The sequence below is a fragment of the Hetaerina americana genome, unplaced genomic scaffold (genome assembly GCF_022747635.1).
Source record: "Hetaerina americana unplaced genomic scaffold, ioHetAmer1.1.p SCAF_7, whole genome shotgun sequence".
Taxonomy (NCBI): Eukaryota; Metazoa; Arthropoda; class Insecta; order Odonata; family Calopterygidae; genus Hetaerina; species Hetaerina americana.
In genome coordinates this window covers 2,344,511-2,357,050 of record NW_027287316.1, presented here as the reverse complement: position 1 = coordinate 2,357,050, position 12,540 = coordinate 2,344,511, and the positions used below count along the sequence as shown (strand labels likewise).

Genomic DNA, 12,540 nt, shown 5'->3' with positions numbered 1-12,540 from the left:
CTCTGAGAGTTTAATCATAGGATCTAGTGTGCTTTTGTAAGAATGTTAGATGAAGTGCTGAACCAGCTAGAGTAACAATACCATTGTAAAAGGTCAATAACTGCCACGGGAAAATGTAGACTATGTGATTGTATTACCATCGCCTTTCTTGCTTCCCATTGCTATTCGAAATGATATTTCGTTATCTGAGATGAAAATGTTTCAGTAAGTCCCCTCTGTCTTTTCAAGAGTATCGAAAAGAATAAAAATTTGATCAAGGGTTGAAAAATTGCGCTATCAATCGCAATCAATGGAATCAAAAATCAAGCTGAATTACTCAATACCATATTTTGCAAACAACCCCATGCACATCGATTAAGTTAAACCTTAGGAACCAAAACAGAGATTTTAATGTAACCCATAAATTTTTATAGAAGGAATGCCCCGCGTACACTAACGTGGAACTTTTTCAGCGTAAAAAAACTCCTTTCAGTACCCGAATTACATGAATTTCCATGTTATTCCAGGAAATGGATGGATGACCTGAATTTTTTTGGGATATTCAAAGAATTGATGCGAATCTCAGATTTGTTCCTATATTTTGTTCCTCTTACATACAGCCTCTCAGAGGTCACATTTAATTATCATTAACTGTGCTCTATAAAATTTATCGAGATAATATATCAATAAAATTATGGTAAACGGAGTTTCAAAAATTGAGGCAGATATACGCAGCATGTCGAAGAGAAGAAGTAAATACTTTGTAAAAAGTAAGTAAATATTTAATGCACACATTTTATACTAATTTTCGTTGACTGGAAAATTTTCGACAGCGGGGGGGAAGAAAACTAAATGACTTGATAATTCGGATAGCAGTGCATGAATTGGTGAAGTTTTGGAGCCACACCCACTCCGAACTCCTCTCTAAGCTGCGGCATCACGATGCCACATGCATTTGCGAAGAGCACTCACCCAAATGCTTCGTGCAAAAAGAGTATCCCTCGCATAAAAGTATATGATGGTCATCAGCTGCCCTCCGTCTCGTTTGGGTTGGGAGGGAATGGAGCCGCCGGGGGCTTCACACCCGCCATCTCGACTCAGAGGTGCGCGTAGAAAGGACGCACGCCGAAAGGGGACGCAGGCAGTCCCTGGCCGACGAGGAGGGGGTGACGGACGGAACGTGGGGGCGGGAATGGGGGCAGGGGCACTTCCCGCCTTCGCAGGTCACCACTTGCGATAAATGGATTGATTAATATGGTAAGGAGCCCTCTAATCCAAAATGTCGGGGGAGATTGCGTGGGAGGGCGACCGAGCCACAGGTGGGGGGGAGGGTAGGGGGAGGGGGGTGTTGTCTGGAGACACCGCCGATGGCGCTTATGGCGAGAGCGATCAGGGGTGGCCAAAAGAGGAGGAGCCAGGGGGGGAGAGACCGCAACTGGGGTGGAATAACAATTATGGCGTTCCTCTTTCACTGTTCCATCCATCTCCGACGTCAGGCGCACTCCTAGCGTTACGTTTTGATTGTTTTTAATGCGGGAAGAGTTTTGCTATTGACGCCACTCGAAAGGCGTGGGAGGAAGCAAGGATATCGAGAAAAGACCAGGGAACGTATTGGTTTGGGGCTTGGTTTTACGGCTCGGGGACGAAGTTGATATGAGAGCCGTAGATTGAAGGAATTTGAGTTCAAAAATGGTGAAATGGACGGAAGGAAGAACAAACGAAGATGTGGGGTTGATGGGATATTTCAAAAGGAGGCAGCTAAGTTTGTGCTCGAAACGTTTTCATGAACGGTGGAATGTTGAAGGCTGTCGAAGTCCAACGCTGCACGAATAGACTCAATTTAGACATTTTGTACGGAATGAAAGTAGGTAGGATGTGTGCGGAATGAAAGAACAGGTTTATAAAGTGCGGATTGTAGTGTTAATGGACGGAGCTAAGAAATGGAGCGGCGTAAATTCGGTGTACATAGCAAACCTACCTGAAACGATAGACTAACAGATAATAATAAAACTCTTTCCCTGATTTGAATTTGGTTTGGGCCGTTACATTGGCATTGCATGTTGTATGGTGTCCCTTGAAGTGACCTCCTTCTTGCTCATAGGCTGTTTCGCCCGCTCCTGGCGAATCCATTAATCCCCGAACAAAATAGTAATGCAACGATTTCATAGTGTCATTCGCCTTGACCGGGACTTCAGAGTGTAAGAGGCCGCCTCGGTAGCATTGGCTGAAGAATGCTCGCACTCGGCCGGACATCGAGGATTGCGGAACCCGGTCTTGCAATTTAATCAAAATAACGCCAGGATTGCATAATGGTCCATTCATAGTAACTTAGAGACGTGATTCAAACTGCGGCAGTCGTTCTTCAGATTGCCGCTCTATTGGCTCACATCTTGTCTAATAACTTGTTCATTTATTCTTCTCCGGAGTAAATGTTCCGTGAAAGAGGAAAATTATTTCATTGCTGACGGCTTGATTATCTTCCTGCTCATTCTGGATTCCCTCATATTCGGGCAATAATTTCAATTTTTTTTTCTCTTTGTGATCCAACATTTACCCATGTGATGGCTTTCTTCGTTTTCATTCTTGTTCCGACATTTTCCCTTATTTGCCCTTTAAGGATTTTGCTTCTATTTATTTCACCTTTCACTGACACCCTGGCATATTTATCTTCAAAACTTCAGCAGTAATACTTTAAAATACCAAAACTGAGTTCTGTTTCCCTGATCTTTACCACCGGCTGGTTCTTCAGAGTTTGACCGGTGACATCACTGCTCCTTTCAGTTTTCTTTCACTGTAAGTGGAACTGCATAATTGTGACCAATAACCTGTAGTACTGATAGTTGCACTGAGTGAATGAAAATGCACTGTCGAGCCAATACTTCGGAGGCATAGCATGGATAGTGATCACAATGGATGGAGGGATACACTCCCATAAGCACTCGGACCACTCTCACCGCATAGATCTTCATGCCCGGTTATCCAGCATCGCCTGCCACCACCCGCATCAAGAAATACTTCATTGCCACACATCATCTATTTATAACGATCCGGGGAGAGTTGCAAAGAGTCCTCCGCCACCAGCCATCAGAGTAAGCGGTCATTTGTCATTTCAAGTGATGCTTTATTTTTGGATTTTTGGCGTCATCGTATCTAGCATTGATCGAGGGCAAAGGATTCCCAATCGAGCCAATACCCTCCCCCCCTTGGAAGGCAATCATTCTGCAATTAAAAATGGTTCCTTTTTTAAACAAGTCGTATTTGGCTCTATTATTTGTCGCCTCATTTTGCCTTCGCGAGAGTTTTCACTTCCCGCTTTCCTTTCAGTTTCCACTAGTTCCGTTTAACTACAAATCGTAAATTAAATCATCATACATCAATATACAACTAAACCAAAAATTACTATAATTAAAACGGCGACATTAAAATTGATCAAACTTTCACAAATGGTATGATGAAAATTATCTCGGAGATTAAATTGTGAATATGATACCTCCTGAGCTTAGAAATGACTAAATTTCCAAATTTAAATTTCGAATATTTTTTTGAGTTGCGCGAGAAAGGACGGTTGGAACTGATCGCAAGCTCGGGCCCGAGTGCACTGGGGGCATCGGGGTGCATATTCATGAGGGTTCGCGGAGAGCCAGAGCGGGGTTCGGAAGATGAAAGGACGTGGGACGAGGGGTGGGGGAGGGGAGGCGAGAGGGCGTGCTGATCCAATTGGATGCGCACTTGGTCCAAGTACCTGCGGATGGATGGGAAGGCAGGATTTCCAAGGTAAGGCCTCCATCTCTTTAATTGCCTCAGGTCCTGTAATCAGGCTATCAGTCTCAATTTCACGGGAGCCAGTCGGGTCGTCAAGTCAATATCGAAGATCAAACCATGATTCGTAAAATTTATTGACTGAATTGACAGGCCATATTCGGATTAAAATTAGTCAGCAGTATATTCACTTCCTGCCCCGCGCCCTAGCGGTGGCTTGCTGTAATATCTAAATCATCCTTCACACATGAAAGACAGAGTATTGAAGCAAGTGCGAGCCGAGTGTGCGTTGATGGCAGCGGTAGCAACTATTCTGGAGTTCCAGATATGTAAACAAGGTTGCGTGTGTCGGAAAATGTATTTTACTCCGATGCATATTTAAATAATCGAGGGATAAGAAATTGCACTGGTGAAAAATATCCAAAACATCGGTTTCTTTGTTTCATTTATGGGATTGCAGCTTATAGAATTCCAGGAATGTAAGATGTCGTGTTTCAGCAACGGCACTTTCTAAACACACTCTTGCAGTATTTTGTGGCTGGATCGAGCTGAATCTCCTTCCCATCTACATCGAGCTCATGAACTTGGCGTTCCAATGAGTACGACATAAGTAATCTTATGCGTGCAAAGCACATTCATTATTAAGTAAATGCACGCATGGAAACCCAAAATATCGATCGGAAATTTGCAGTTCTTCTCGCAAAAAAATTTAAATGCGTTGTTACTTGGTTTTCAACAAGGAAAATAAATGATCTATTAATGGAAAATATATAAATAATGAAATATGTTTCACAAAAGACTATGACATTAATAATCAAAAATATTAATCACTCAAGAATAATTATAACACGTTTGAAAATCCATTTACTCTCAAATTTAAATGCAGATACCGTATCAATTCTCAAAGCCAGTTGTTTTACTAACTGAGGTGAATTGCGATGAAAATTTAACGTTACGCCTGAGGGGAAAAGTTAATTGCTTCGTTTCGCAAAGGGATTTGTCCGAAAATTAGCATTTCTTTTACCCTCGCACATTTATGAAGAAAACTCAGTTAAACGGAACTTTTCTTATTTTTTAACTAAATTTTTCGGTCACCTCCAGCCGATATCCTTCTTGATTCAGTAAAAAACTTAAGATACTGAAATGCCATGTATTTACATTGCGGAAGAATTTAAGTCATTGTAATGGATGGGGATGCTAGTTTAACCTTCACAGTACGTGAAATATGGAAAATTATTGCAATTATGGAAACAAATCGACCTCTGGATTTCAATGTAAAATAAATGTGCGTTGGAAGATCTCCGTAACACTTTTTCATCACTTCCTGGATGGCTTATTTTCATGCGTGAACGTTTGCGTGAACATAACTGTGATAATGATGGCGACAACTGAGAGCCTGTGCTACCGATTGCTAAAACGACACGAATGGAGCCGAACAGTTTTCATTTCTCTACCATTGAAGTTTCAAATATATTTTAGAAATTTGAGGATGATTAGGTTAAAATAGGCGATTTCTTTCAAATTGACTGGTTTCCGCGGGTTTAAATGCTAATTCATCGATTTTCTTTCCCCAACTTTCTCTCTCTCTATCAACCGACTAACTCTCCACAAGTTACGGAATGGCGGAGAGCAATAGAAATTAGTAAAGAGGTTTAAATCAAAGGGATTGAATGCAGCATTAATTGAAATATATTTGGAAAATGCCCTGAGCCACTACAAGGAGGGGACCCCGAAGGAAGCAAGGGAACTGAAGAAGAAACAGAGGTGAACAGTCTCGCATTAATAGAAGGGATCCTAGAAGAATGTCCAACATAAATAAATATGATGGACTAAATCCTTCAGAGATTTAACTTGGGGATTTAGGAAAAAGCTAAAAGTTTATCATAGTTGCATTATTCGATGCAGATTAATGTTTATTTAAGAGGAGAAAAATTGGACGGAGTTAAATATTCCACCTACCTCATAAGAAGCATGGAATCTCATCTGCTGATGTGGGATGGAGGGAGCTCGATGGATATTAAGTGGAGAATTACTCCACGAGCAAGCATGCATCAGACACAAAGGGGCAACTATCACACTCAAAGGGGACCGGCATCAGGAGAGAAAAGGGTTCGCATAAAGTATGAGGCGACATGGGTCTATATCCCATCATAGGTCGCTAGGGTATTAGTCTGGATCTTTGAAAAGCCTTCGAAACTTGGCGCTGCTGGAGGCGGATACTAAATATTAAATGCACAGGGAGTAGAGGCAATGGACATTTAATAAAGAAGAAAAAGGGTGCTCTAGATTTAGTGCAGGTGCTCTAGTGTAGAGTGCAGTGGGGGATGAGAAAACAGATGGGCTACTTGAGACACGGTGAAAATGTTAGAAGCATAGTAGTTATGAGGAGAGGGATAAATAAACACACGGGGAAAGGCCGAGAGACAGAGACCTTTCAGGACGCGGCGAACATAGGGGGAAGAAAGAAGAAGGGCAGCTTCCCCTTAAGGAGAGCGGAGAATTGCAGGCGACCAAATGCGGATTGAAATCCTGAATAAAGTTCCCAGCTCACCTTCCACGTTGCTCTCGCCTCTCTCGCCGTCAACCCTGGCGTATCGCAGATCGTGCAGGTAATCTGAAAGGAAGCAAGGAAGATGGAAGTTGAATAAATTGTAATACACGTGAAAGGTTCGAATAATGGCAAATTACTGCCTCAGCAATGGTCAGTTAATTAGAGCAGACGACTAATGGATATAATAGCGTTGTACTCCAGGGATTTTGCTTGTCAAGTGAACGGTTTGGGAATATCTTGAGCCGAGAGATTTAGAAACAGGTAGAATTTTTATCCATGGCTATCCGTACAAGATACTCTAGATTTACTTCAACAAAGTTTTCCTAAAACTCATTCAATTTGCTTCCCAGTATCATAAATTTAGTAGGGCCCTTCTGATCTGTTATCTGACTTTTTATGAACATTTCTTTCAGATTAAAATCTAAAAATCAAGAATGAAAGTTTTAGTTTAAGTAATACGTCCCCTTTACTATTTTTATTTCACTGTTATCAGGTTTTCACCATCTGATCATTTCAGGTACAAACTTCTACATATTTTAATTTAAACCCTTGATTTATTTAAAATACAATGGTATGTCACACCAGAGGCCCCATATGATGTCGAGTTTCGACTACATTCTTGCGGAAATTTTAATAATTTTAGGAAAATGTGGTGGGAAGAGTCTACAAGTATATGGGTTAATTCATAGTATTGGTAGAATAACAGTGGAATCTGGTCGGAAGACTGTGGGATCAGTGTTAGTTCCTATTACAAAAAATGTGACTGCTACAACATGTGAGGACTACAGAACAATAAGTTTGATTTTCCATGTATCTATAGTGGTTCTCGAGATCATCAACAAAATTATAGAGTGTAGGGCAAATTATTATTTAGGGGATTATTAGTTTAGGTTCAGGAATGGGAGAGGTACGCGTGATACCATTGCAGTAATAAGTTCACCAATCGGGGGGAATATAGACTACAATCAGGAGGCATTTGTCTGTTTCCAAGATTTCGAAAAGGCGTTTGATAGAGTGATTTAGGAAAGCTACTGAGTGTATTGCAGAAAATAGGAATAGATTGGAGGGACAGAAGGCTAACCCGCAACCTGTACATTTCTAAGGCTGCTCAGATGCGAGGGGAGGGCGGGGAGTTCGGATGGGCAGTTTTAGGAAGAGGTGTAAAGCAAGGTTGTCCATTATCCTCGTGCTGTGCGTCGTATAAGTTGAGGAAGTGATTGAAGAGGAATGGGAATAACTGGAGGTGGGAATGAAAGTCGGAGGGGAATTAGTAAATGAGTTAAATTTTTTGATGGCCAAGCTTTAGTTTGTTAGTCTGCGAAGGGGTTTGCAAGCATTGCTGAGTGAATTGGAAATTCAGAACGATAGATACGGGGTGAGAAACAATATTAATAAAACAAAGGTTATCCGATATTCCTTATAATTAAAGGTTAAGGTTAGCATAGAAATAGGAGGACAAAATCTAGAGCAAATGGAACAGTGTACGTGTCTTGGAAGTGTTTTGGATCCAAAGGGTGATTGTAGTAGAGGCATTAGGAGAAGAATTGCGCTAGGTAAAGAGGTTTGCACAAGGAGGAGGAAGTTGATGAGAGGGACATTGAGTAAGGACATTAAGATAAGACTCGTAGAAACTCTGATATGGAGCGTAAATATGTACGGCGCGGAAACGTGGTCATTGAAGCAGGACGGTAGACGTAGATTGGAGGATTTCGAAATGTGAATCTAGAGAAGGACGGAGAAGGTTAAATGAACTGAAATAGAAAAAAGAGGAAGGGCGGTGGGTATGGTGGGCGAAGATAGGGGTTTGTTCGTAGAAATTCTAAGGAGGTAGGAAAAGTTGATGAAGGGTGTTTTGATTGGCAGTATGATGTTGAAGAATGTTATAGAGTGGAGAATGTAAGGCAGACGAGGAAAGGGAAGGAACAGGAGAGGGATGAAGGGAGGAAGGGAGGAAGGAAGTACTCAGAGATGAAGAGGGACTTTTAAAGTAGAATGTTGGGCTGTTTTTCTTAGAAGAATCAAAATATTTATTTGATCGTTCTGTTCAACCGAAACCTACCTTAACCGATAGATTACTTAATAATAAAAAATATAGCGTGTATATTAATACACCTTTCTCAAAGGAAGGAAGAAAACTTTAGTTACGGGTGATGGACACAGGGAAAAAGGGTGAGTGGGAAGGAACAGTTCAATGAGGGGCTTAGGGGTGATCAGAAGGGGTAAGAGGAGGGTATGGGGAAGCGCGAACTGTAAGCAGTCGCTAAAAAACTAGATGCATGCCGACTCAAGGGTTTTGAGTTGTTCCGTAGTGTTTGAAGGGGGAAGGGGAGCGAAAATAGCGCGGTCGTCGGACCAACGAAATTATATATAGATGTACTTGCAAATTATACTTATCTAGCCACACAAACGACACGATTGGGCAAAGGACATCAAGGAAAGGCATTTCATTGGTCAAATAAAGAAAGACGACGCTAAACCATTGCGCCAATCAAACAAAAAAGATGTCACTTCTCTCTACACCTTCATCTACTATGCTTTCCGTGACCAATCCTCTGATGATTGCCTCTGTGTACCAACTGATGGATTGAAGATGTAATTTTTTCACAAACGATAAGGGATCAGAATAACATTCGACCGCAAAAGGAGGAAAATATTCGGGTGAAAATTAGACTGGAGTGCTTCATTCCTTGTTACAAAATCTAGTGGCGGCTTTCAGGGTACTAAAAATACTTAAATACTAAAACAATCCCTGAATCCGCAATTAGGGTAGAGGGGAACACACGCGAGAAAGCGAGCATGTGGCCATTAAAAATGTTAAAACTTCTCGGGCTGAACTCAGTCAACTCTTTTCCTCGTACATTCGTTACTAGTCATCTCAATATACCTTCTTCCCTGAGCCCCTCCCCCACATATCAAGATCTCTCCCCTCCTACCCACGAATGGCATTCTTAAAATAATGGCGTTGCTATATATATATATATATATATATATATATATATATATATATATATATATATTATTAGGTAATCTACCAGTTAAGGTAGGTATATGGATGGGCACAGCCACTAAATAAATAATTTGTGGCTCCTAGAAAAACACAAAATCCAGCATCCTACTCTACATCAGGTCCCTCTTCGACTCTGAGTACTTTCTTCCTCCCTTCATCCCGTCCAACATCCCTATCCTGTTCCTTCCCTTTCCTCTTTTGCCCAACATTCTCCCCTCAATTACAGTCTTCAACATCCCACTGCAGGTCAATACCCCCTTCAGCCACTTTTCCTGCCTCCATAGGATTGCTCCTAACAAACCCCTCTCTTCGCCCACCATACCAAGTACTTCCTCGTTTGTTTTCTTCTCCGTCCATTTCACCTTCTCCATTCTTCTCCACACCCACATTTCAAAAGCCTCCAATCTACGTCTATCCTCCTGCTTCAATGACCACGTTTCCGCACCGTACATAGCTACGCTCCATATCAAAGTTTTTACGAGTCTTTTCTTAACATCCTTACTCAAAGTCCCCGTCATCAACTCCCTCCTTGTGAAAGCCTCTTTGCCTAGCGCAATTCTTCTCCTTACGTCCCTACTACTTTGACCGTGTTGGTCCAAAACACTACCGAGATACGTAAACTGTTCTACCTGCTCTAGTTTTTGCCCTCCTATTTTAATGTTAAGCTTGGCTTTTTTCTTCCTAGAAAATCGCATAACCTTTGTTTTATTAATATTGATTCTCATCCCATACCTGTCGCGCTGAATTTCCAATTCACTCAGCAATGCTTGCAGCCCCTTGCCTGACTGACAAACTAAAGCTTGGTCATCAGCAAACCTAACTGATTTTACGAATTCCCCGCCCACTTTCATTCCTACCTCGAGTTCTTCCCATGCCTCTTTGATCATTTCCTCTGTATACAGGTTGAACAGCAACGGTGACAATGGGCAACCCTGCCTTACACCCCTTCCTAACACTGCCCATCCTGACTCCCCGTTTCCCACCCGCACCTGAGCAGTCTGAGACATGTACAGGTTGCGGATTAGCCTCCTTTCCCTCCAATCTATTCCTATTTTCTGCAGAATATTCATTAGTTTTTCCCAATTCACTCTATCAAACGCTTTTTCGGAATCTACGAAACAGGCAAATACCTCCTGGTTGTGTTCTATATTCTTCTCGATTAATAATCTCATTACTGCAATGGCATCACGCGTACCTCTCCCCTTCCTAAACCCAAACTGATCATCCCCTAAGTAATCATTTGCCCTACTCTCTATCCTTTTGTTTATGATCCTGAGAACAACTTTAGCTGCGTGGGATATCAAACTAATTGTCCTATAGTCCTCACATGACGTGGCCTTTACCTTTTTCGGAAGGGGAACTAAAACTGATCTCACAAAGTCTTCCGGCCAGATTCCCTCCTCATAAATACTACGGATCAGCCCATATAGCCTCTTCCTCCCACATTTTCCTAAGCATTTTAAAAGTTCCGCGGGAATGTTATCTACCCCCACGGCCTTATTTAGTTTCATCTCCCTTAATGCCCTTTCTATCTCATTGTCTCATATTCTAGAATGCCTATATATATATATATATATATATATATATATATATATATATATATATATATATATATATATATATATATATATATATATATATATATATATATATATATATATATATATATATATATATGATGTATGTATGTACAGGGTTTGTCCGGAAAATAAGTGTACTGATTTTTTCCGCCGCCCCAGGCGCGCCCAGCACCGCTCTGACGGGCTGCGATTGGAGGGGGGTATGTTGGCAAGCGACGCTGAAAAAGGCAGTCAGCTTTCAGCTGTGGTGTAGTGAGGAGCTTTGTTAACGCGAACCTCCACGCTCGACCCACGTCAATGAACGCGATGCCGAAGTTTTTGGAGCAGCGTTATTCCATCAAATTTGCGGTAAAGCTTGGGAAATCGTCTATCGAAACTGTCGGTATGATTAACCAGGCTTACGGGGAGTCAGCCATGTCCAGAAACATGATCTTTCGGTGGCACAAGATGTTCGTGGAGGGCAGAGAAGAGGTCGACGACGAACCACGGCCTGGACGCCCATCAACGACACTCACCGACAAAAATGTGCGAAAAGTTCGCGATGTACTGAACTCTGATCGTCGTCTTAGTGTTTGGATGATAGCAGAGCAGTGTAATGTGCCAAAAACAATAGTGCACGAGATTATTAGGGAGCAATTACAGATGCGAAAAATTTGTGCAAAGTTGGTGCCGAAAGTGCTCAGTGATGATCAAAGACTCAATCGTTTGGAAATCGCGACACAACTTGCGGATCACTGCAAAAATGATCCACATTTTTTAGAGAACGTTGTTTCGGGTGACGAGACGTGGATCTTTGAGTACGTCCCGGAGTCGAAGAGACAAAGTGCGGAGTGGCACACCCCATCATCACCCCGTCAAAAGAAAGCTCGCATGAGCAAATCTCGGATCAAGGCGATGCTCATTGTCTTTTTTGACAAAAGTGGAGTCGTCCACTACGAATTTGTACCTGAACGACAAACTGTAAATGCTGCATTTTACGTCCAAGTGCTCGACAGGCTTCGAAAACGAGTCGCCCGCGTCCGGTCAGCGATCAAAAACATCTGGCGGCTGCATCACGACAATGCGCCGTCTCACACCGCGCTTGTCGTGTCGGACTTCTTGGCCAAGCACGGCGTGGCAACGCTGCCGCACCCGCCCTACAGCCCGGACTTGGCACCACCGGACTTCTTTCTGTTCCCGAAGATAAAGAGGAGTTTGAAAGGAACGAGATACGGGACTTTGGACGCCGTCAAAGAGGCCGTGACGACGTGTCTTCGAGAGGTTCCCGATGATGCCTCCGCGGGAGCGTTCCAGGAATGGGAACGCCGCTGGAACAAGTGTATCGACTCACAAGGATCCTATTTTGAGGAATATTAGCTTAAGATATGTAAAAGTGTAATAATTTTTTTTTCCTGAGCTCAGTACACTTATTTTCCGGACGAACCCTGTATGTATGTATATATATATACACACACACATACATACATACATACATCATTTTTGTTATGATTAATTAAACTGGGAGATACACCATGTTATTTTAATTCTTAACGTTGAAATTTTTTTACATGCTCCCATGTTTCCATTTGACCAAATTTCCATTTTCTCTAATTCTTTTTTTTCTACTAACTCCAGATAATTCTTTCTCTCGTTCCTAGCCAATTTTTTTGCATTTAATTCCCTAA

General features: G+C 42.0%; 1 protein-coding gene across 1 annotated transcript in view; it reads right to left on the bottom strand.

Moving 5' to 3' along the window:
- Positions 1-12,540, bottom strand: part of grnd (grindelwald) — a 61,059-nt gene that overhangs the window by 33,159 nt on the left and 15,360 nt on the right. The window contains exon 2 of the mRNA XM_071595810.1: positions 6,290-6,352. Within this exon, the coding sequence (XP_071451911.1) occupies positions 6,290-6,352 (63 nt within the window). The remainder of the gene's footprint in view (positions 1-6,289; positions 6,353-12,540) is intronic.